Source organism: Patiria miniata, unplaced genomic scaffold (assembly GCF_015706575.1).
Source record: "Patiria miniata isolate m_02_andy unplaced genomic scaffold, ASM1570657v1 HiC_scaffold_24, whole genome shotgun sequence".
NCBI classification, from domain to species: domain Eukaryota; kingdom Metazoa; phylum Echinodermata; class Asteroidea; order Valvatida; family Asterinidae; genus Patiria; species Patiria miniata.
Window position 1 is genome coordinate 5,875,784 of NW_024037063.1, and position 24,798 is coordinate 5,900,581.

At 39.4% G+C, this 24,798-nt stretch overlaps 3 protein-coding genes and 2 pseudogenes across 7 annotated transcripts; 1 reads left to right on the forward strand and 4 right to left on the reverse strand.

Moving 5' to 3' along the window:
- Positions 1 to 360: 360 nt before the first annotated feature.
- Positions 361 to 4,889, reverse strand: LOC119731735 (multiple inositol polyphosphate phosphatase 1-like). Its single transcript, XM_038204975.1, has 3 exons — positions 3,992 to 4,889; positions 3,332 to 3,563; positions 361 to 2,541 (listed from the first exon to the last, which is right to left on the reverse strand). The coding sequence occupies exons 1-3, from the start codon at positions 4,833 to 4,835 to the stop codon at positions 2,070 to 2,072; spliced, it is 1,548 nt and encodes a 515-aa protein (XP_038060903.1). The 5' UTR covers positions 4,836 to 4,889; the 3' UTR covers positions 361 to 2,069.
- An 855-nt stretch (positions 4,890 to 5,744) lies between these two features.
- On the forward strand, positions 5,745 to 15,927 carry LOC119731741 (STAM-binding protein-like A). 4 transcript variants are annotated; one of them, XR_005271486.1, is made up of 12 exons: positions 6,082 to 6,114; positions 6,400 to 6,531; positions 6,667 to 6,731; positions 7,440 to 7,515; positions 8,126 to 8,218; positions 8,487 to 8,890; positions 9,048 to 9,255; positions 9,465 to 9,602; positions 9,958 to 10,070; positions 10,390 to 11,644; positions 11,804 to 12,882; positions 13,039 to 15,205. XR_005271486.1 is itself a non-coding variant. In XM_038204983.1 (11 exons), exons 1-10 carry the CDS (start codon positions 6,097 to 6,099, stop codon positions 10,550 to 10,552), a joined length of 1,410 nt encoding a protein of 469 aa, XP_038060911.1. In that variant the 5' UTR covers positions 6,082 to 6,096; the 3' UTR covers positions 10,553 to 10,575; positions 15,854 to 15,927. The 4 variants fall into 4 exon arrangements, 1 of the variants encoding a protein (XP_038060911.1); XR_005271487.1 differs by lacking the exon at positions 6,082 to 6,114 and adding an exon at positions 5,745 to 5,945 and having other exon boundaries at positions 11,804 to 15,205; XR_005271485.1 differs by having other exon boundaries at positions 11,804 to 15,205.
- A 3-nt stretch (positions 15,928 to 15,930) lies between these two features.
- Positions 15,931 to 17,885, reverse strand: LOC119731742 (annotated as a pseudogene). The gene is made up of 2 exons (XR_005271488.1): positions 17,293 to 17,885; positions 15,931 to 17,069 (listed from the first exon to the last, which is right to left on the reverse strand). The product of XR_005271488.1 is annotated as a glutathione peroxidase-like (transcript).
- Positions 17,886 to 18,541: 656 nt separating this feature from the next.
- Positions 18,542 to 21,125, reverse strand: LOC119731739 (UDP-glucuronosyltransferase 2C1-like). Its single transcript, XM_038204982.1, has 4 exons — positions 20,169 to 21,125; positions 19,819 to 20,035; positions 19,317 to 19,536; positions 18,542 to 19,184 (listed from the first exon to the last, which is right to left on the reverse strand). The coding sequence occupies exons 1-4, from the start codon at positions 21,099 to 21,101 to the stop codon at positions 18,932 to 18,934; spliced, it is 1,623 nt and encodes a 540-aa protein (XP_038060910.1). The 5' UTR covers positions 21,102 to 21,125; the 3' UTR covers positions 18,542 to 18,931.
- On the reverse strand, positions 21,084 to 24,631 carry LOC119731743 (annotated as a pseudogene).
- Between the last annotated feature and the right edge of the window lie 167 nt (positions 24,632 to 24,798).

Below are 24,798 nucleotides of genomic sequence, written 5' to 3' on the forward strand. Positions count from 1 at the left end.
TTATATAAATAATCATGCCTTATCATGAAGCTACGTTTTTATACTGAGCTCCATGAACTATCATTTCCAGGATGTATGGAGTTGTAATTCACAATCACAAACCCTGGACAACATGACTTGCCTTGGGCACAAGAAATACCGGTACACTGTCTGCTTATCTCTCCCGGCTTGAGTGTTTAGGTCGGTCCCAAAAATGACTTGTGGAGTCTATGTCCTCTAAAGGTCAACCGTCTGGAAAAATCATTACATTGGTTTCAGTAACACCCTCGGCAGGATGTTCCTGTCCTTAATGCTGTACTGTCACTGTTCACAGCTAAATCACCCAAAGATACACAGCCTCTGGATAAATGAATGCCAAAGTACTGAATCCAGTCATATGCCGCATTTTATTATTCTAACAGTACTTCAGGAACTGTAGACAGAAGACAATAGGTACATGAAGGTTTAGCAATTAAGGTGATGTAATCCATTGTCATTTATGAAATTCTGGGTGTGGCAGTTGCACTGCATCAAGTGACATTGTTAGTCCACATGAAAGTGGCTGTGACTTCAAACACTAAGCTCCATTGCCCAGATTAATCCATAGCTCCAGCATCCATGGGCCTTCTGAAAGCCACAGCGTGAAGATTTGCCATGTTTTCACAAATGACCCAGATGTTGGTGTTTATGAATCACTGGGTTCAGTTCACGCTCAAAGTCAATTGAGAATATTTGTCAGAAATATAGTGTGTAGTGTCATTTGTAACAAACAAAAATGTGAAAATTTATATAAAACAGATTTTTGTTGTCCATTGGGTCATGTGCATTAATTGTATACATGTAAGATATTTAGGCTTTCATCCCTTTGTGAGCTAGTCTCGTTAAAAAGTATGTAAATAGTTTTCTTTGTCACACTGAAGTGAAGTGTTTGTTGTAGCTTTTGATGCATCTTGAAGTCAAATGTTTGTTGACTTTTTGTTTCGTGCATTTGGTGAGATTATAACAACCAATGTAAGTGGACGGAATTAGGAGAAGGCAACTTTTGCCGTTTGTCTATTTTTCAATAAAATGAAGCAGAAGAACCAAAGACATAATTTTATCACATAATTTTTTTTTTTTTGTGGTCCTTGTGGGTCTTGACGATATCGTCATTAATGTTTCATCTTTTGAAGTCTTAAAGGATCTGACTCTTCCCAAGATTTTCAAGCACACTTTGAATTTATTGCATTGCAACATTAATAAAGTGTAAGCAAATTCATGCATCATTGTCTTAAAATAATTTGGCAATAAACAATCAATACACATAATCAAAAGTAACTGAACAAAAACAACATACATGTATATTTTTATCAAAAATAACAGTAGCATTTAATTTCCCCTGAAAGTTTGAAACTGTTTCTCTTTTTTTTCTCAGCATTTAAATTGTTTCCGTTCATTTTGATTTATACTGTCCTAAAATATTTTAATAGCCCTCTCTTTTTCCCCAGCATTTAAATTGTTTCCGCTCATTTTGATTCATAATATCCTTAAATATTTTAATAGCCCTTTTATAAAAGAGTCGAATGAGAATTTGGTTGATGTATGCAGAAATCGTACATGTTATCCCACAGTACAAAACTAGTGATTGTCAAGTACATGTTATCCTTGGCAAAGTTGCTGGCAATATATGCACTTGCCTTGCAAGATTATCCACAGATACATATTAGTTTTTTAATTAAAAACCACGTTAAAACATTAAAAACATTTTTTCATCAAACTGATAATTTTCTTTTCATAAAATATAACCTACATTTGTATATATATATATTTTAAATATGTCTGAGAGTTGCTCAATAGTGGGGAAAGAATTGAGGTGAAATGCGTCTTTTTAGTACTCCGGAGAAAAAAATATGTAAACATTGTTAGTATTACATGCATAATTATAATGATTATAAAACTTTAGTTCATTTATAAGTGTGTAACATAATAATATACCAGTACTAGGAAAGAAGCATGCACGAGCCTTAACTGTTTTCTTGCGAAGCTTTGTCAATCTTGTGACCTATTTCTTTATGTACATAAAATCTTGTCAACATCTACATTTTGTTTACCTAATTAGCCCCAGTGAAAGACAATGCAACTAACATGACATATGCCAGGAGGAATTGCAAACAGACCGAGTAGTTGATGTCAGCCCCACTGCCCCCTGGGTTTGGAGTTGTCCTGTCTTGTAGTGCTTCAGCGCATTCTTCTGTGAAGTCACAAGTCCCAATCCTAGCCTCAATTCCTGCCTGAAATTCCTCCAAGGTGCAGAACTGGCCCTCGCAAAACTCTAACTGAACGGGGCTTTCGTTGAGGAGCATCTGCACACGGTATGTCACAGCAGAGTCAGTGGTGCAGCCGTATAAGGCAAACGCCACGTTGGCAGCAAACGGCGACATGTGGGCTGCTCGGAAGGTCCTGTTGATGTTCTCCAGGAAGTTTGATGCTAGGAGTGGAAGGGGCTCATCAAATAGATCCAGGAGGGCTAGTAGAGGAACGATGGTTTCTGAATGGGCAAATTTGAAGTTACCTAGAGGAGATCTGCAAAAGGAAATAAAAGCACAAAGAAGATTGGATGAAGATTGTTAACAGGGAATGTTCTTCTACCCTAACTTATGGACTGGAAGTGAACATTTTAAACATCCAGTTTTCTGATTTTATCACACCCTGGCCTATCCTCCTCAGCCCCAGTATATTCAGGCACGCTATCAATTCTATAATGTGCTATCTATTGTTCAGATAATCTGTCATGGGGCAGAAGCTTTGCACATCTGGCACAATGCTTTTGCCATTGAAGGGGGCCTGTGCAGTGAGTGCTCACATTCCTGAAGGCCTATTCGTCTATCGGCCTGACTTATCCTATGCCCACATGCACTTCACATGTACGTCGTACTGCATTCACTATGTGATTGTTTCATGGGGATATAGTTTGTGCACACACACATCCACAAATTAAATATTTGGCTTATGATTACTGCAATTGATGTGTTTATTTATTCTGCCCAAACATTTTTTGTGAATGTGAATCCATGGCATTTTTCAGGTTTAGTAATTTGTTTATTACTATTAGGTAGCGCCACGTTACTTTATTTATTTGCTCTAATTCCGTACTACTTACTGAGCGCCCTACCCCTAGCTTGCATGCTTCAAGGCAGGTAGAAGCAAAACTAAAGTCACTTCTGTAGTTCAGAACAATCCATTTTATGAATAAAATCCTAGCCCTTTGGCCTTTAAAAAAAATGGACTAAATAAGGGGCGGGGCTTTGAAAAAAATTAATGGTAAAGAAATCCCTGGCATTGTTGCCAGAAAATGAGTGTGAAGTGAACTTACTGCGTCGGATTATCTACTCTATCCTGTAGATATTTGAGAGCATCGTTGGCAAGTGTACAGCTGATTCTGTAGTTGATGCTAAACCCATAGGCTTTGTTCCAGTAATTCTTTAAGTCAGAGTGGTATTCTGGGGCGTAGAGGTCTTGAGTTTCAAATAGCTTACACCAGGTTTCATTGTCGTTATTCAGGGTAAGGTCGTAACCACAGATTTCAGTGAGCAAAATCACTTCCTCTGTAAAAAGAAGAAAACATAATTGGCAAGCATTAGTGATTGGGTGTTAAACCACGGAAATCTAATAAAGAAATCACCCTCAATCTCATCTTCATTTCACAGAACATCATCAACATATCCACCACTATATGTCCATCTATGGTCCGTCTCATGCACAATAACCACTAAAACTATCAATAAAAACATTGAAAACCAAGCATCACTAGTAACATCATCAAATTACATCACGCTGATGTATCATTTATGAAAACAATTTTTTTTTTTCAATTTTATGGGACAGACTGGTACCTTCCTCTCTCTAATCCTTCAAAAACACTTCAAATGTATCTGATTTCCTAAAAATGAAGACAAGAAATCGTTGTTTCCACAACCATTTTTGTCAGTTTGCCAGATAAAACAATTTTTGAGATAATAATTAATATATATACCTCTTGAGATATTCCAAGTGCCACGTCCCGGTCCAGCTAACCTCTCAGCAACCCTCTGCCAAACTTCCCCGACGTCTGACCCATCTCGGAACTCATCTTGCTCCCGATCAGTCCTGCCTCCATTTATTGCCTCCGTGCAATCCTCAAAAACATCATAAAACCTCAACAGGAGGTCATCGTCAATAGGATTATGCGGCACAGTTGTCGAGGTTGGAGTCTGTGTTCCATCATTTTCTGTACAATTGACAGTAAAGGATCTCTCAGAGTAGTTTGTTTTGCAGATTTGTTGTTCCCCGACCACGCCTTGGATGTAACCACGCGCGCTGTCGATGGTGCGTGTTTTCCCCGTGCTTTGGAACGAGTAGCGGGAAAGGTCAACATCACTGTCCGGGAAAAGCACGGGGAAACGGTTGGCCATTCTCGCTGCTAGTTCCCTCATTTCTCTATAACCAGTTTCGGCAAGCTGCGATGCATTGGACAAGGGGATTTTGACAGCATCTCGGAGGTACTGGAATTCAGGATTGACGTCTGTGCTTCGCAGCCGATCGATGATGTTGTGGACGTCTTCGATGTCACCGTCACTCGGGTAGCGTGTACCGTGTCGGTAGACAGCATACACGCCGTGAGGTGTGCAATTTTCCAGGCCTTCTGGAACGCTGGCACCGGTAGATCTCGCCAACTCCAACCAATATTTCTCGACGTTGTTCACTCTGCCTGTAGTTTCTATAGAGATATCATAGCCTGTTTTGGTTGCATAGAGAGGAACATTCCCAATAATAGGCTCGCACGCTGTCAAAAAGATTAAGGAAAAGATATTAAAGGCGATGAATTCAAACGCCTCCATTCTATAAGATCGAGTCTTGCAGCAAGCGCACAAACACGACGACGAACACGCAGTGGCAGTTTATCAAAACATCAACACGAAAAGTGCACACGTTGCGAAGAAAGTGCGCCCTCTATGGGTTGCAGTTAAAAAGTACGATTTTTTTTTAGACCGTTAAGTATAAACAGCGCCCTCAAAAGGACCGGTGTCCATAGTGTTTTAGACGTCGTCTTCTTTTGATTGTTGGCATTTAAAAAGGGAAATACATGTACACCCTTATTGTTGTTTCCCTACCTCCATTAATTTGCAAGTGTTTCCATCCATATCCTTCAACGTTTCTGTGTAGATGTGGGATGGGAGGGGATGAATTTACTCCTCGCCCCCCAGCCCTTCCCCCAAAAAACTTCTACTAAAACTTAAAAGTGATCATCGACTCATTCCCGAGAGTAATGAGAATTACCTTTTGCATGCCTTTTCCAATAAATATATATAATCAGGAGCTACGTTTTGTAGCTCCATAAACTAATGTCCTTTTCCCCACAAATTCCATAAAAGAAAATGAATAAGTTATTTTGTCAACTCTCCCCCCCCCCCCCGAGTCCCATATGTGGCATGTGGCATCCTCCATGGTGGCATGATGAGGGAACACACCCCACCAACTTGCTTATCATGCTTATCGCTCCCCGTTTTTTTTTTTTACAGTATTAAAGGTAGGGGACTGTCCTATGTCAAAATATATACTTTGAAACGTAATTTTAAAATAATCAACCCGTCAACCAAATAAAGTAAACTATATGACAGGTCTAATGCATGACTTCCAAAAACAAACAACACCACTTCAAAATTTATAAATAGCAAATTTTGTCATTTTCACCTGCTGATGACGTGACTGGTTCCCGGCGCAAATAAGCGCGTGTAAAGTATGTCAACAGCCGGCGCGTCACCAGCTAAGTGACTAATATGGCGGCGTCCTGTGTTTATTTTTCAGGCTGGTCGTCAACCAACTTGAATTTTGAAATGATTAAATGAACCGCAGTGTAGCACATATGTTCATGTTAGCCTGTGCACAACTTATGCTAATAATTCGAAGACCGATTTGAGCATTTTGCAAGGTTTGTCAGCATCAATACGGTAAGAAAACAGGACCGAAAATGACGCGGCAGCGCGGCCATCAACTCGCTCGCTGACTCGGTCAAGTCAGTCACCGAGTTGAGGGCGCGGTCGGCTATCCTCAATATTTTTTTTAATGAACGAGTATCTATGACATACCTGTTTATTGAGAATGTCGCCAACTAGTTTGGTAGGTCCATGTAGATGCCAAATAAATAAGCCTACATTCCTAGAAATTAGAATGAAATAGGCTGAGGGAGGGGGGAGGCTGCCTGTGTTGCCATTGTAATAACATGGTAAAAAAAAAATTGAAATCAGGCCTGACATTCAGTGTCATTATTACAAAGTAATGTAGAGCTGATGTTGCAAGGATCTCTTTATGACAGTTGTGACATTATTATATGAAGGGTGTGAGATCTTTTTTGGGACACTAATTTTGACTAATTTTCTTTTCTTTCAAATGTTGCTGAGGAAGATGGCAGTAGCAGTGTGTGAGCCCCCGTCAGACAGGGTGAGGTCTCTAGCCCATCTAGGCTCGGCCGTGGAGGTAGATCACAATGTACCAGTCATTAGGTACTTCAGATCTGGCAAAGAAATGATGAGAATGGTAAGTCTCATGAAGAATTAGCCAAGAATGTGGGGAAAAGAAACAAATCTTGTAAGGTCCATTTTTCTTTCAAATAGTTTTTTTCCCTGATTTTTATTAGGTTTTGATTTTCAGAATGTTCTGTTTTTCACATAGGCTGATGTCTACTACGAGGAACATAATTATGAAAATGCCTTCATCTTGTACTCCAAATTCATCACGTAAGCATTTTGGCTCAGCATTTTGGCTCATAAGGATAAAATGGAAAATTAACAATTTCGACATTTAAAACCTTGATAAGAGAGGTGTGGTTTGTCTTAAAATTTATTCCAGAAAAACATACTACAATAGTTTTGAATATCAAACGATCACAAATGAAATTTTATTGTCTCTTAATATTGAGGAATTGTCGAGAAAAATGGCATTGGCTCTAAAAAAAATTATATTCGCCAAAACGTATTGATTTCACAGATTTAATAATCTTCCAATGCTGTCTGCACGTACGTGATGTACATTGCTAGAATTATCTAGGTTTGAATAGGTTGAACTTTGACCTTTGCTTTGTGAGCATGACTGCAAATACAGAGTACAATAGTTACACAGTGCACAAAGAAATGCCTATATATGCCTGACTCATTGGTCTAAAAATAGAAATGATGACATGGGTTTTGATGAACTCATATGCATGTTGCAGATCACTCATTGAGTAATTATAACAACTTGTAATGTGTATGTTTATAGAAACATCATCAACATAATTATATTTTCTTTGAAGCCTATGGTTTGGCTTGCATTTTGAAATACACAAGACTTTATGAACACAACACACACTAACATTTGGACAAATTGTCGGAAGATGTAACAAGAGGCACATTTGTCAAGATGGAACTGCCCGACCAATATCTTTTTCTCTATCTTTGCACGCTCAGCATTTTTGTGGAGAAGTTACCGAAGCATCCTCAGTACAAACAGTCCAGACCAGAAGATATTAAAGAGACCAAAAGGGTACAGTTTGTTAGTTTTCCCCCTCTTTTTGACCATGCAGTTAACATTTTTCTTTAAATGTAGTTTTGACAATAATTGTATTGACCCTGGAAACAATGTACATGTACACGTTTGTAAAGAAATGTGATTAACTGTCAACTTTCTGTAAGGTCTTTTAATTTACATGTAATAGCTGAACTTTAGGATGTGTTGTTCAAAATATTCAATTTTCTAATGTTTTGTTAAGAAACAGAAGGTTGAATACCGAGGCCATTATGGGTATTTCAATTCTGGTGTTATGCATTGTTTTAATGGATAAAGTACCAAACAAGCATTATTTCATGTTACAGAGTTCCTATTGAAATACTGCATCGCGTTAGATTGAATGCAACCAGGAAGTTTCTAGAAAGAAAATATCCCTCCCATGTGTATAGGGTGACCACATTCCTATTATTGGAGCTTGCAGGAAGCATCAACTCCATCTGTGGGGTCAGAGTTTGATATCAGTTGAACCCAAAGGTTGCATTATGTTTCCAGCTTGAATTCGAATTACATACAGAGTCATTCTTTGTTACAAAAATGGCCATGTGGCTACGCTGGTGTATCATCGGATATTTCCTTTACATTTCAGAAAGTCAAGCAAGCTTTTCCAAGAGCAGAGGACACTAAAGCAAAACTTAAGCAGAAATTTGAAAAGGAATTTAGGATATGGGAGGAAAGAGAGGTGAGTTATGATGATATATTACATGTAATTTGACGCGACCATTTCAACAGTTAAGTGGAATTTGGTAATAAGAAGAGTTATCAAAAGACCTAGTTTTCTAGTTGAAGGGTTGTGTTGGATTCAGCAGGCTTCACTCTTGCCTGGCATTGGATTACATTTGACTTAACTTAGCAGAGATGAATCTGTAGACTTGCATTTAGTTTTTTTTCTGGCACAGTCCACTTTTAAAATGTTTGGGAATGAGCTTTTTGTTGTATTACGATTACAGACACAAAGACTTTTGGAAGAGGAAAAGCTGCGCAAGGAACAGGAGAAATGGGATGAACAGCGAAGACGGAAACATGAAGAAGAAGAAGAGGAGAGGAGACAACTCCAAGAGGCCAAGGAGCGATCGTTGAGGGAGGAACAACAACGAGAATTAGAGGAACAAAGACGAGCAATTCTTGAAGAGCAGCAACGAGCGCAACAGAGAGAGGAGGAAGAGAAACGAGCGCTGGCTGCATCAGCAGCAGCTGCAGCAGCAGCAGCAGCAGCAGCACAAGCAGCGGGCGGGGCCATACCCTCAGCCACGCCCCCTAGTATACCCCCTCCTTCATACGATGCTGTCAAGGCTGGAGGTTATTCAGTCTACAAACCCGCCGAGGATTACATAACCCCCAAACCAACTGCAAGGTGAGAAAAACTACCAAGTCCATACATCATTGTCTTATAGAGGTCACATGATCAAAGTCACATGATCTGAGTTCCTTTGGGTCAATAGAGGGTGCTCTGTCTAATTAAAACTCTTGGATTCCTACATCTATATTTTCATTTGAATTCTTTCATCTAGCCCCGTCCCGCCAGCAGTTGATCGTAGCCTCAAAGTTGACCGGTCAACCAAGCCTTCAAATCTGCTAAGCAGCGTCCCAAGCTCCAAGAACCGTTATGGGATGAGAGACCTGTTTGTACCCGTGGACACGGTAGAGAGATTCTTATCGATAGCAAACCTCAACACAGCAAAGAACTTGGAAACATGCGGTATACTGGCTGGTAAACTGGTAAGTTAAAACTACCAACATTGTTAATGTAGTTACACTTATACAAGTTGACTTTGTTCCTTTCATCTGTTCATAATTGTCATATGTATGCTCACTGCTTCCTGAAAGCTCTCCTATCCAAAGTTCAATCTGGGTGGATTCGAACCCAGATCACAACGTCAGCTTAAATTGTCCAACTGATGATTTACTCCACATTTACCCCCTTGCAGTCCCATGATGCATTTACCATCACACACATCGTCGTTCCTAAGCAAACGTCGACGTCAGATTCCTGCACGGCTGTGAACGAAGGAGAAATCTTTGATGTCATGGACAAGAAAGATCTCATCACGTTAGGATGGATTCATGTAAGCCAATAGATCCTTAAATTTTCTGTGATGAAATTGTGTCTTTGTCAGCAAAAACTGGACAAAATGTCCAGGATTACAAACTTGATAGTGACTCCAGGGTTATTTGCAAAAATTATTTATAATTTCATATGTTTACCAAGTTTATTCGTGTCAGCACTTTAGAACTGCTCTTTTGGTTTTTAATAAGAGATGCTGATTCTGATTGTGGATGGAAATACCTAGATAGCAGTTTTCTTGGTCAGCCCAGTTATGGGAACTTTGATATTTAGAATCTTAATAAGCTGAACACTGCCCTCTGTAGGTCATGCCCAGACTCGATACTAATTGAGACTTTGAAATAACATCTTTGCAGACTCATCCCACACAGACAGCGTTTATGTCTAGTATCGATCTTCACACTCATTGTCCATATCAAGTCATGATGGCTGAGGCTATAGCAATCGTCTGTGCACCAGCTCATAATCAGTAAGTACTAAAAGGTTCTTCAACCTTTCTCTCATAAATCCTCCAAACCTCTAATCCTTTTTTTCTGAAAAGGCATTATGGCAATCTTTTCAAAACCACATGAGCACTGCCACTATTTGAACGGGGACTTTGTGTTAAAAAAAAAGACCTTTTCTGTCAAACTGTTTCATATTTGAATTCAGTGTGCCTCTTGGAAAAATTTATTTTCAGATTAATAAATAGGGTATTGTGACACTTTTAAAATATTTTTCTTGGAGAATTCTTGACTAGTTCCTGCCACATGTCTAACCATTCTTCCATCCATCTGTCACCCTCTCAGGACGGGTTATTTCTCCCTGACACCTGACTACGGCGTAAACTTCATCAGTAACTGCAAGGAGGCGGGGTTCCACCCCCATCCCTCCCAGCCCACGATCTATGAAGAAGGCCAACATGTCAAGATAGCTAGCAATGTTTCTATTCAGATGATTGACATGCGGTAATAGTACAGGATCCTAAGCACATGGTAATCCCAACAGTTCTTGTGTTAATGTGAAAGACGTTTTATTAACCCTGTTTGCTGCACGTCTTGATTTTACCAGTGCACCTCCAGTTGCCATCCAAACCTGGCACCAAAACTAACACTGAGATAAGCTTTTTTTTTTAGGAGGGCGCTTTTTAGGTCAATTTGGGAAAATATGCACATAAGACTTTACCCAAATGAAATAGCGCCCTCATATTGTGTCCATCATAGCTCGAAAATGCTAGTGGCCAACTGATGATTGTTTTAGCACTACTGATACACGTACATGTATCAGAAATTCTTGAGTCTTGATGCAAACAATTTCCTTGCTGTGAACTTGGGCCCAATTGCGGGATGAAATTGGACCAAGAGTTTAATGCTACTTTTTGATCAAAAAATGATTATTAAAAAAGCAACTCATTCAAAGTTTAATCTGAAAAGCTAATTTCATAAGAATTCAGCTGAATGTTCTCAGACCACAGCTCTGTAGACTGTGTTTATTAACAAAGAATCATTTGCATGATGTCACAACTAATTTTACAAAACACCTTTTGTTTAAAACCAAATCTAGAGCAGTTGCTGTTGACCTTTGACCTTTGACCTGATGTATATTCTAGTTTGTAAACTATATGTAAGCCACAAAAACTATACAGGAACTTGTTAACTTTTCCACAACTTACTGCAGTACTGTCACCATATTTTCCATCATAAATGTACCTGACTTTTGGGTAAATAGGAAACAGAATATTAAACTCTGATGCTACATATCTTATTTTCAGAAAATAAAAATTCCAATCTCTCTCACCTGTGCATGCAAGTGGGTGTCTTGTGGAGAAAAACAACCTTTCTCTTTCTTGAAATCTTTGACTTTCCGGGTCGAGTTTACAACGATTTACACATATCTGTATGCAATGAGTGTTAAGTATTCTTCAGATGATGAGATGTGCAGGCAAACATCTCCCACCCGTGCATGCAAGTCGGTGTCTTGAGAAAAACAACCATTCTATTTCTTGAAATCTCTTACATTACACGTGACATAAGATTTATGAATATTTGATGCAATGAGTGTTGAGTATTCTTCTTGTGATGAGATGTGTAGGCAAACATCTCCCACCCGTGCATGCAAGTCAGTGTCTTGTGGAGAAAAACAACCATTCTTTTTCTTGAAATCTTTGACTTTCCAGGTCGAGTTTACAAAGATTAACACATATCTGTATGCAATGAGTGTTAGGTATTCTTCAGATGATGAGATGAGTAGGCAAACATCTCCCATCCGTGCATGCAAGTGGGTGTCTTGTTGAGAAAAATAACCATTCTCTTTCTTGAAATCTTTGTTTTTCCACGTGACACAAGATTAATAAATATTTGATGCAATGAGTGTTAAGTATTCTTCAGATGATGTGATGTGTAGGCAAACATCTCCCATCTGTGCATGCAAGTCGGTGTGTTGTTTACAAAAACAACCATTCTCTTTCTTGAAGTCTTTGACTTTCCATGTGACACAAGTTTACAAGGAGTTATAAATATTTGATGCAATGAGTGTAAAGTATTCTTCAGATGATGGGATGCGTAGGCAAACATCTCCCACCCGTGCATGCAAGTGGGTGTCTTGTGGAGAAAAACAACCATTCTCTTTCTTGAAATCTCTGACTTTACACGTGACACAAGATTTATGAATATTTGATGCAATGAGTGTTGAGTATTCTTCTTCTGATGAGATGTGTAGGCAAACATCTCCCACCCGTGCATGCAAGTCGGTGTCTTGTGGAGCAAAACAACCATTCTCTTTCTTGAAATCTCTGACTTTACACGTGACACAAGATTTATGAATATTTGATGCAATGAGTGTTAAGTATTCTTCTTCTGATGAGATGTGTAGGCAAACATCTCCCACCTGTGCATGCAAGTCGGTGTCTTGAGAAAAACAACCATTCTCTTTCTTGAAATCTTTGACTTTCCAGGTCGAGTTTACAAAGATTAACACACATCTGTATGCTATGAGTGTTCAGTATTCTTCAGATGATGAGATGTGCAGGCAAACATCTCCCACCCGTGCATGCAAGTCGGTGTCTTGAGAAAAACAACCATTCTATTTCTTGAAATCTCTTACATTACCTGGACACAAGATTTATGAATATTTGATGCAATGAGTGTTAAGTATTCTTCAGATGATAAGATGCGTAGGCAAACATCTCCCATCCGTGCATGCAAGTCAGTGTCTTGTTGAGAAAAACAACCATTCTCTTTCTTGAAATCTCTGACTTTACATGTGACACAAGATTTATGAATATTTGATGCAATGAGTGTTAAGTATTCTTCTTCTGATGAGATATGTAGGCAAACATCTCCAACCTGTGCATGCAAGTCGGTGTCTTGAGAAAAACAACCATTCTCTTTCTTGAAATCTTTGACTTTCCGGGTCGAGTTTACAAAGATTTACACATATCTGTATGCAATGAGTGTTAGGTATTCTTCAGATGATGAGATGTGCAGGCAAACATCTCCCACCCGTGCATGCAAGTCGGTGTCTTGAGAAAAACAACCATTCTATTTCTTGAAATCTCTTACATTACACGTGACACAAGATTTATGAATATTTGATGCAATGAGTGTTGAGTATTCTTCTTCTGATGAGATGAGTAGGCAAACATCTCCCACCCGTGCATGCAAGTAGGTGTCTTGTTGAGAAAAACAACCAATCTTTCTTGAAATCTTTGACTTTCCACGTGACATGAGTTTACAAAGATTTATGAATATTTGATGCAATGAGTGTTAAGTTTTCTTCAGATGATGAGATGTGTAGGCAAACATCTCCCACCCGTGCATGCAAGTCGGTGTCTTGAGAAAAACAACCATTCTCTTTCTTGAAATCTTCAACTTTCCACGTGACACACATCCACAATGATTTCTAAGTCAGTTTTCAGGCTGACAAAAAACCCAACAAATTTCTTTCTTGACACCTTGCCTTTTGTATGAGTTGACATGGAAGTATCATACCTGTATGCAAGTGATATGTATTTAAGGGATGATGAAATGCATTGGCCAGCAGTGCTCATCTGGCCATGCAAGTGGGTATCAAGATATATCTTTTTCCTTGATGTCTTTTTCTTCTCATTGGAAGTTTCCCAGAGTAAGGACTATCCTTGTTGTGGTTGTATAACCTCAAGCACTGCATGGAAGCTGTGATGCCATGGCATACGTCCGCATGTGTATACATGTATATGAAGCTGACAAAACAAGAACCTCTTCACCTGCCTTGCTTACTGTGATTTTTGAGAGAGTTTGCAGTCAGTCTTGGTCTTGTCAAATGAGGAATATACGTTCCCTACTAAGCACTCAACAAACATCCTACATAAAGAGCTGGACTCTTATTTGATATAGCAATATGTTTTATATTCTGTTGAACCTGTCGCTGTGGATGAAATGAAGACACTCCAACAAAGTTCACTCCACAAGTTAGATGAAGATAATTCTTGAATTCTTATCAGGTCGTGGTTTGTTGAGGTGTGTCCACTGGGCCTTGAATAGGTATCTTACATCATCGCTGAGGATGAAGAGGAAGACTCTCCAACCGAGTTGGATAGTCCAGAAGTGAGACGAAGATCATTCTTGAATCAGCTGCTTGGGATGAAATTGAAGGCACTTTAGTCGAGCAGGAAAGTCCTCACATGGTGTGATGATAATGATTCTTCTCAAAGAACATTGGCCAGTATTGCATCGTTTGATGAGCTTTTGAATCCATCGATCAAGTTGAACTGGATAGTTCTGAAGTTATCAATACATCTACCACTGACAGGTTGTAGATTTGAATGGTTCAATTTATGTAGATGCAATAATCCCCCAAACTCTGACCACTTCAGAGTGTAAGCCATGCTCATTGTACCTGGTGCAGAGTTGATAGTATTTATGCATGCATCAAATGCAGTAAGTTGTAATCTCATTCAAACAAATTGAAAATGAATTCCAGCAGGACATTTTTTCTTTCCTTTTAACACATTTGTTAAATATTGAAAACAAGACACTGGTCTTGAGAGATCATTCCAAAATTTTGATAACAGACCCCAAATAATGAGACATCCATGCCAACAATAAAATGTGTATATTTTTCACAACATATTTACCCATTTTTTGGAGCATTCTGGGTCAATGAAAATTGTGTAAGCAAAATCTCTGGACATTGCTTTAATCACTGTCGTAATCTCTGCACCGATTGAAGTCCAAACCTCAAGATTTTTGTTTTGGAGAACAAGGAAACATCTGTGTGTTTGTATTAGGAGGCCCTGTGTGCATACATGGTTAAGTTTAAAAATAAATTGATATACACATGTACATGTAGCTGATAAATTTCTATACAAGTGCCATAAACCCAACCTAGATGTGAACCACTTATTTTACTTAAAACTGCTTAAATGAACTAGGCAGTATACGACACAGCTGTGTGCATGATGAAATGGAACATTTCAATGAAAGTAAAGCTCTGATTAAAGAGGCACAAATTTAAAGGCAATCTTATTTTTCTTTCTTACACCACCATAGCTATGCTTAGTGAGCAAAAAATATCCCTCATCTAAGGTCATTGGTCAACGCAACTGAGATACATTTCACTAGTAAAGTTTAATTTTATTTGAAAAAACAGTTTTATGATTAGTTTTTGTGTTTTATTTTACTACATGTACCTGTATACATTCTTGAATAATCTGAGGATTTTTGTATGAACTCTTATGTCATCACCATAATTGTTTGGGTTGTAGTCATCTTATGTCCGTATCTTTAATTTTCAGAATTATTATTCTGATTTTCTGAGTTTCTTAAAGTTCTCTTTGATTTTCTTTGATTTGTGGGGTTTTTTTTTCAAATTGTTTAACCTGTAATTGTTCCAAAATCAATCAGATTCAAGCGTTGATAGCAGTCATCAGATTTCAGTTGAATATTTGTAAATTTCCTTTGTGGAAGATAGCTTGCTCGTGGTAGAAAATACTCCCATTCTGGGATGTATTTTCTACTTAAACTGGCTGATCTTACCAGATTTCACCTAAATGAAAGACATTTTCTTTTTGTATAAAGCATACACGAAAGTGGCATTATCCCATGTATAAATGTATAGTCTTATTTTGTGTATAAAAACCGTAATTTTATTGAGCCCAGGTGATAAAAAGTTAATATTAAAATTGTAACAAATAAATATAAAGTGAGAATTCAAAACGCCAAATAAAAGATTAAGTCAATTATGAAAATGAATGTTTGTTAAAGTTGCATGCTTGTGTACTTGTATCACATACAGAAACCTTTGAGGCAACATAACAACTCCCAAAGTTCAAGAGGAACATATGAAAGAGAAAACACAAACATACAAAGGTATTGACTGGTTGTAAAGAATATTTAATTCAAACAAATTACATGTTCATCCTGTTTGCTTGCTTTTACAAAAATTGGTTTTCCATGACCAAGAAAGAAATCAAGACTCTGTAGGATTTTACAAACATTTCTGCATTGTGTCTACACACTCACTCTTTCCATGCGTGCCCGAATGCACAAGGGCAGACATGTAGGGTGACATCGGAACAAACCCCTCGCACAAAGCGTTTAAGATTTGCTCGTCATAAATTGTGTATCACAAGTTTATCGCACAGAAAGCTCGAGTTCTTTACAAAGCCATCAATTAAGTACTATGAATACATTTGTAAATGCATGTCTTACAATCTTTACTGCTAACTACTGTAAACGTAAGTGGTTTACTTGAATTGGAAATTTCATCTTGAAAATACAAATTTTAACATACAGTTTTTGAGATATTTTATTTGTGCGAAAATTGGGGACTCAAACGGGGGATTAATTATTGTAAAGAAAAGTATTATTTTATAAAAAAAATTCTTTATCAGCTTCAGGATCGCAAAAAGGAAAGAGGAAAATGAAGATTTCAAGAGGAAAATAAAGCTTTGATTGCCGTTAGTTGTAAGGAAAACTAGGTGGGAATCGAACCAGGATCCAAGGCAAGGTAAGTGTTTGAATTCCAACCTCACCAAAATGTATTGAACAGATCACTTCAAATGTTGAAGATTTCAGATGTCTGATAGTATAGTGTATTTCAGGGTGAGATTTCATTGTTAAATTATACGAAAAGAACCAGGTAAAATGTCATTTGATATTCACTTGGTTATTATCTGAATTTTGCAAAGCACATGATTTATTGTCTGCTAAGAAAAATTATTTCACAAAGCTGTAAAATTGGGACCCTGAGAAAGTGGGGGTGGGGGCTGGTGGTGGTTTCCTTATGAAAATGAAGAAATTCAAGTAAATTATTTGGATTTGCTGAGCAGCGCGTCAATGTCAGTCTTCAACATCGAAGGATCCACCAGTGGGTCATAACGCTTGAAGGGGAACCCTTTGGTGTCAATCAGGAACTTCTGAAAGTTCCAAGTGATATCGTTGTTGCTGATAGGAGTCCAGTAGAAATTGGTTGGGTCACCAATCTCCTCCTTGACTGCTGGACAGAAACCCTGACGGGATGAAAAAGAGAGAATGAGAAAGACTGAACATGAGTAAAAAGACGTCACATTATGGAAACGGCACTAGCACTGCACAAGTGATATTACCAGAACACAGTCATAAAGAGGGTTGTATTCCACTAATGCAATTTTTTTTGTTTTATAATCAAAACAATTCGATCTCAAACTGTATAATTTTTAAATACATGTACACTATGCATGATTGCCCACATACCTTCAGCGTCTTGTACAGCTGATGGGCAGTCTTTCCATTGACTTCCACCTTTTCGTGCATGGGGAAAGTCGGCATGAATCCCTTCCCAGGTCGGACATACTTTAACAAGTTGAGAATCTCGCCGTTTGCTTCCGGCTCCTGCAGCAGGAATTGGTTGCAGGGGAAGCCCAGAATCTCGATTTTTCCCTCGTACGCCTTGCGGAGTGCATTCAGTGAAGGGTACTGAGGGGCGGCTAGACCTCAGAAACTAGCCACATTGACGATGACCAACACTTTACCGCTGTATTGGTCCAGTTTGTAACTGGTGCCATTCAGCAAACTGACGGACGTGTCGTAGATTGAATGTGTGGAGTTACACATCGAATCCAGGAAGGCATTCGACCCTCCCGGCAAAGCCAGGAGGGTCAGAGCGAGCCCTAGGCCCGCTAGACTCAGTTGCTGCATCCCGCTGCCCCACCAGAGTCCGGTGATTTGGTCTAAAAACAATCAGCGCAGTTGTTTTTATACCTGGCTTGTGTAACTCTTCGAGCAGTCGATCACGTGAAGAATCACGTGCGGGCCGATCACGTGACGCTTTGGACGTTCTTGCTAGTCTTTTTCGTGCGTTTGACTATTCCTTGTCTGCAGTGTAATACTGAAAAAGTGCAATGACTTTTTTTTTTCATAGCGGTACGAAATACTACATGTATATGACGAAAAAACAAATTCATCCTGAAATATTACCGGATCATGTTGTATTGTTTGATTAAAGTTGGTCTATTCGTATTTCTCTCCATGTTTTAGTTGTGGAATTTTTTAACGGATTTAAAATGAAGTTAGAAATTGAAAATATATTTTGCTCGTAAGAAGTTAAAACAGAATTAGATTAAATTAAACGAAATATTTTCTAGATTTTATTTAAATGTTTAATAATTGCCAGCAGTAATAGAAAATATCTGTTTCGGTATAACCCATGCCCTGCAAATATATATGTACTCGCAATGGGAACTCCGCTTGAGACGAGGCATTTAATTCTGTACCCATCGCTCTGAAAATCCGGATAATCTACTGAATCTACTGAATCTACTGAATACTGTGCCTAAATCTCTAAGTCAGATGACCTAGTATTCGAAGCCACATATCGGGATTCGAACCCAGGCCCCGGCACTCCAACAGCTATACTTTTAAAAACAATTGACACTTTTTTAATAAAAAAAATGTATGGTAGGTAAACTTTCAAAAAGAATTTGTATTGTCTTTTGTTTGAATATTGTGCAGGCATGTTCTATAGGGACGAAACCAACATTTATTTCAACCAAACTAAGGCTACCAGTATAAACATTAATATTTACAATGCTGCAATAATCTGTGTACCAGCAAAAAATGATGCATCTTCTGGCCTACCTACTGTGTTATACCAATTACAAAGTGACGGGCTGTACGTCACTATTAAAATCTGAACAGTGACTGCTGGTGAGGCTGGTTATTTTGCATTGTTCGACATTATGTGGAATAGATGCCATTATTGACTTGTGCTTTGTAGGTCTATTATGATTCGTGAACTATGGAACATCCTTATGGGTTATAAAATTGTACTATAGGTCTAATTCATGTTTGTACTGCGCGCTGTTCTCTGTTAAAACAATTTCTAACTTTGACATTAGCTAACCCTTTTCTTCGTACACCGCCATAAATAAGACATCACTTTAACAAAAACAAGAAAACTGACACCAATAATGAACAGAATCACTAGGAATATGGACTGATAAATATTCAGCGATTCAGCAAACTTTGGTCGGAGGTGGTCGCCGCCATGTTTCAGCACATGCTCGATCCAAAAGGCGGCTGTTTCCACCGGTGAGGGCGTCATTTCTTTGAACACCGCCGATAGTTGAGCGGACGTTTCTTCGAATCTGAAGAGAAAAATATAAGGGTGGGGGGGGGGTTCAAATTTCTCAGTGTGCTTAAATTAATAAGGCTATGAGATACAATGTAATTGTTGGAGGAAAAAAATGATCAACAGACAATGTTGGGTTTAAACTCACCCCGGTTCAGAGACAACTTTCTTGATGGCTTCTATTAGGACGTCCCCCGTGAGTGTCGGCATGTTGAGTCTTAAAGCCACACCCCTACACACCGCTCTATCCGTGATATCAAACATGTCGTTAGCCAGCGGAATCAGAACCATAGGCACGCCGTGGTAGATTGCTTCTAGGACAGTGTTCGTCCCGCCGTGGTTGACAAGGACTTTGGTTTTGGGGTGACCTGAGAAGATTAACAAAAAAGAATGGATGAAAAACAGATGTTACTTTCGGGAAATGGGCATGGCATTTATTGTACACGGAGGGAAAGTACAAGAAAAATCGTAAAACCACTTTTCACAGTTTAGTGACTGTTGTTAATTATTTTGGGCATTAGGCCTGTATACAACCCAGGCGGAGTCGCCATGTTGAGAATTGGAACTGTGAACCACGTGGCCGGAAAAAATACGTAGGCCTATAAAAACATATATATTTAAGTAAACTTTTCAAACTAGCCAGTTCATACCCAAAACGTCATTGATAGTTATCCAGTCGATTAGCCGAGTATTGTTGCCAATGTTGGTTGGTCGTGTTCCCCGATGCATCCACAGTACTCGCTGCTCTAAACGTGACAAGGCACCAGCTACATCACGACTGCTTGATTCGTCAAATCCCAGCGACGTTCCCATGGAAATAACGACCACGCCGTGTGGACCGGAACCTTCGAAAAACTCCTGGAGATCCTAGAAAAGGTAAAAGACGATTTTTTTCATTTCAGGGTCCATAGAATAATCAGCTTAATTAAGGTAAGTAGGTTTGCAAAACAAACAACCCCAACAAACAACGAACAAAAACAAACATACGAATCTAATATACCTTTTCTAAAGGTTGTGCTGGTGCAGCAGTAACTCCGCCCACTGGTATGACATTCGGCAGAAAAGGGCGTGCAAACTCCTGCACGCGTAGGTCGGAGTTCACGAGAAGAAGCTGGGATCGCATCAACAGGTTGCCAAGCGACGCATCCGGCCGAATGACGTGTTTTTCTTTAACTTTTTCAAACGCAGCGAAGGCATTGCTATCTATGAGCAGGCTAGCAAACTTGTAGGAAATGAAATTTTTAAGTCGGACTTTGAATGACATGGAATCGCAGAACGACATTAGAGGCATCGGCATGAAGGAGGGATAGATAGGCTGGTTGAACCATCGATCGTGATGCATAACTCGAAGTCCTTGAATTGAATATTGGAGGAAGGGAATAGACAGAACCTCTGCCAATAAAGGTGTACATAAATTAGCCGCCGGGTCGCCTATCAGAAGATCATATTTGGCACTTTTCAGCGTGGACAGCAGAGTGAAATTGCCGAGAATAGAATCGCACTCGACGGCAGTTTTATGCCAAGGATTTTGCGTGGAGGTGTTTGACACACTATCAGCCGCTGCCATCCAATTTTTCAACCGGCGGTCATCTACGGTGTTCTTCCTGGTAATCTGTTCTTGAAATCGCCGTAGAATTTCGTCATACTGGGACGCATCAAACGGCCCTTCATAGAGAATGAAGTTAAACTTCTCATCCAGTGTCGTCTTGTTATGCGATAAGGCGACGTTGAGGATTGACATGATGAACGTCACCTCGTGTCGTCGAGAAGTCAGCGCTCCCATTACCAAACGGAAACACATGTAGTGACTGCGAGTAGAGGCTAGCGGAATTGATACCAGAATTCGGGAGCAATTGATAAGAGTAAGACGCCCACTTAACAACACCCCAAGAAACCCAAACCAACAAATGGTAAATTTATAGAATGAGCACATGTCGAACTTTATTTTGTCAGAACAACAGACGTTTGTTGCACTAGTTCGGATCGGGCTACAAAATCATCCGCCTAAGCGTTGAGAGCAAAAACATGCATCGATGAAAAAAGTTCCAAGCAAGCTCAAAACGATAACGAAACGACGTGCGGAAAATACAAAGACTGATCAACGAAACTACGAGACACCGGACCAGACCCCCAAAAAACTGTCGTGAGCGGGTATACTTCCGGAATAGCGTATTCACACTACCGGTCTGAAGTGCACTCGAACAACACCGCTCAATATAAATGTACCGGCCTTTTTTACAAAATGCCCGAACCCACCTGGCACTTGAAAACCGTGGTTGCCTTGGCGTTACGTCATAAATCGAACAAACATGAAATAAAAGAAAACGTCCAATGAAATCGCGTGCAGAATGTGCAGAAAGCTTTATGAGGTCGAGCTGCCCGTATTTCTCAAGCAGCTATAAAATGCTGCATTAATCTACTACTGTTTCTTGAATTGAATACCAAACCGTACCGCGGATTATTAATTGTTACGTTGTTTGTCAACCACCTGCAAAACAAATTCGATTCTTTAAAATCCAGCCATTTATAAAAGAGATGTACTGTTGTGCTTTTTAAATTATTTCGATCGTTTGGGTGATAAGATTGTAATTTGGAATTCATGTATCACTGCGTGATGTCCTCTGCTGAGCCGATATTCTAGTTAGCCCTCTACAATTTGCATATGACATCGTAAACCTTCGATACCACTTTTACAAAAACGACAAAAGTACCAGCAATGAGCAGATTCACAAGGAACATGGACTCATGAATATTCAGTGATTGATCGAACTCTTGTTGGAGGTGGTCGCCGCCATGTTTGAGCACGTGCTCGATCCAAAAGGCGGCTGTGTCAACCGGTGAGGGCGTTATTTCTTTGAACACCGCCGATAGATGAGAAGATGCGTCTTGAAATCTGCAGAAATAGCAAAAGAAAAAATGGTGACATTTCTCTGTGTGTTGTTAAATGAATGTGTTTATTCCGTGTAATGTAATTGTTGGAAAAAGAACAATTTACTGGATTTTTGTTGTAAAAATGCACCTCGGTTCAGAGACAACTTTCTTGATGGCTTCTATTAGGACGTCCCCCGTGAGTGTCGGCATGTTGAGTCTTAAAGCCACACCCCTACACACCGCCCTATCTGTGATATCAAACATGTCGTTAGCCAGCGGAATCAGAACCATAGGTACGCCGTGGTAGATAGCTTCTAGGACAGTGTTCGTCCCGCCGTGGTTGACAAGAACTTTGGTTTTGGGGTGACCTGAGAAGATTGAAAAAAAATGGACAAACTTGATGTTTCCTCTGAAATATTTGCATGGCATTTAAAAATTCACTCTCCATCTAGCATTGCAAAATAATTCATAAGACAAATAGAAAAACCTAATAATTTAATTGAGCAAAATAAAGGCCGAGTCGCCATATTGGAATCGAAGCACGTGACCGGAACACACTATAATGTAAAAAGTTTGTTTTATTATAATAATCAGTAATAATTTTTTATTTGAGCATATAAAGCCATTTTCCCTCGCACTTTTTTGCATTATCTTTACAGCCAAACCTCTAGTAACATGATACTTTTCCAACAATCCACCAGTTGGATGTATTATTTTACAAACCAGTTCATACCCAAGACGTCATTGATAGGTATCCAGTCGACTAGCCGAGTATTGTTGCCAATGTTGGTTGGTCGTGTTCCCCGATGCATCCACAGTACTCGCTGCTCTAAACGTGACAAGGCACCAGCTACATACATCACGACTGCTTGATTCGTCAAATCCAAGCGACGTTCCCATGGAAATAACGACCACGCCGTGTGGACCGGAACCTTCGAAAAACTCCTGGAGATCCTAGAAAAGGTAAAAGACGATTTTTTTTATTTCAGGGTCCATAGAATAATCAGCTTAATTAAGGTAAGTAGGTTTGCAAAACAAACAAAAACATAATTATAACCTTACTCATTATATACAATGTGCGTATACCTTTTCTAAAGGTTGTGCTGGTGCAGCAGTAACTCCGCCCACTTGGACGACATTCGGCAGTAGAGGGCGTGGTAACTCTTGCACACGTGAGTCAGAGTTAACGAGGAGAAGCTGGGATCGCATCAACAGGTTGCTAAGTGACGAATTCGGCCGAATGGCGTGTTTATCCTTAACCTTTTCAAACGCAGCTAAGGCATTGCTATCTATCAGCAGGCCTGCTATCTTGTAGACCAAAAAATTCTGCAGTCGTTCTTTGAATGACATGGAATCGCAGAACGATATCAGAGGCATCGGCATGAAGGAGGGATAGATAGGCTGGTTGAACCATCGATCGTGATGCATAACTCGAAGTCCTTGAATTGAATATTGGAGGAAGGGAATAGACAGAACCTCTGCCAATAAAGGTGTACATAAATAAGCCGCCGGGTCACCTATCAGAAGATCATAGTTGGCGCTTTTCAGCGTGGACAGCAGAGTGAAATTGCCGAGAATAGAATCGCACTCAACGGCAGTTTTATGCCAAGGATTTTGTGTGGAGGTGTTTGACACTCCAGCCGCTGCCATCACATTTTTCAACCGGCGGTCATCTTCGGTGTTCTTCCTGGTAATCTGTTCTTGAAATCGCCGTAGAATTTCGTTATACTGGGACGCATCAAACGGCCCTTCATAGAGCAGGAAGTTAAACTTCTCATCCAATGTCGTCTTGTTATGCGATAAGGCGACGTTGAGGATTGACATGATGAAAGTCACCTCGTGTTGTCGAGAAGTCAGCTCTCCCATTACCAAACGGAAACACATGTAGTGACTGCGAGTAGAGGCTAGCGGAATTGATACCAGAATTCGGGAGCAATTGATAAGAGTAAGACGCCCACTTAACAACACCCCAAGAAACCCAAACCAACAAATGGTAAGTTTATAGAATGAGCACATGTCGAACTTTACCGGTATTTTATCAGAACAACAGACGGTTAGCTACAAAACCATCAGCCAAAGCGTTTAGAGCGAAAACATACATCGATGTGAAAAAGTTCCATGCAAGCTCAAAACGGTAATGAAACGACGTGCAGAAATTCAAAGACTGATCAACGAAACTGCGAGACACCTGACAAAAAACTGAGTGAAAAGTGTACATCAATTTCATACTTGTGCCGGTAGTGTTTGGTCTGTGTGCATTTATTTGTATAACACTCATTAATATGTGCATTTATTTGTATAACACTCATTAATGTACCGTCATCTTTTGCTAAAACGACTGTCTGAATGTACGTCATCTGAAAATCCGTCGACACATTAATATAGGCCTACCGTCATTTTTTTTCTTCAAAGGCTCTAAAACGTGACCGGATGTGCAGAAATGGAGTAATAATGCAACAGGAAAGATAAAGAAAACGACCTCCTAAAAAAATCTCACCGTCAGAACTCTGTTGACGCAATAATTCGTCACCAACACCACGAAGTAACACCCATCTACATACCAGTAAAAACTAGCAATCGGAGAAAACGGCAACTATAGTTGAACGCCTTTTAAAACAACACTTTGCGTCAAAACGACAGAGTATTTTCAGTTGGGTTTCTCGTTGTGGATACTTGATAAATTGAATTTATTAAATCTGCTGTTTTTCACCCGTTTGTGTATTAAATAAACAAGAAATAAGAGAAAAAGGATGAGTGTT

What these genes read in the sequence shown, in the direction of transcription:
- LOC119731735 (XM_038204975.1), bottom strand. Translation starts at nt 4,835, where the DNA reads ATGGAGGCGTTTGAATTCATCGCCTTTAATATCTTTTCCTTAATCTTT. An exon ending in CACTTGGAATATCTCAAGAG is followed by an intron (nt 3,564 to 3,991) that starts GTATATATATTA and finishes TTCTTTTTACAG; the next exon opens with AGGAAGTGATTTTGCTCACT. An exon ending in AGAGTAGATAATCCGACGCA is followed by an intron (nt 2,542 to 3,331) that starts GTAAGTTCACTT and finishes TTCCTTTTGCAG; the next exon opens with ATCTCCTCTAGGTAACTTCA.
- LOC119731741 (XM_038204983.1), top strand. An exon ending in ATATTAAAGAGACCAAAAGG is followed by an intron (nt 7,516 to 8,125) that starts GTACAGTTTGTT and finishes TTTACATTTCAG; the next exon opens with AAAGTCAAGCAAGCTTTTCC. An exon ending in GTATACTGGCTGGTAAACTG is followed by an intron (nt 9,256 to 9,464) that starts GTAAGTTAAAAC and finishes ACCCCCTTGCAG; the next exon opens with TCCCATGATGCATTTACCAT.
- LOC119731739 (XM_038204982.1), bottom strand. Translation starts at nt 21,101, where the DNA reads ATGTGCTCATTCTATAAATTTACCATTTGTTGGTTTGGGTTTCTTGGG. An exon ending in CAGCACAACCTTTAGAAAAG is followed by an intron (nt 20,036 to 20,168) that starts GTATATTAGATT and finishes TACCTTTTCTAG; the next exon opens with GATCTCCAGGAGTTTTTCGA. An exon ending in AAAGTTGTCTCTGAACCGGG is followed by an intron (nt 19,185 to 19,316) that starts GTGAGTTTAAAC and finishes TTTTCTCTTCAG; the next exon opens with ATTCGAAGAAACGTCCGCTC.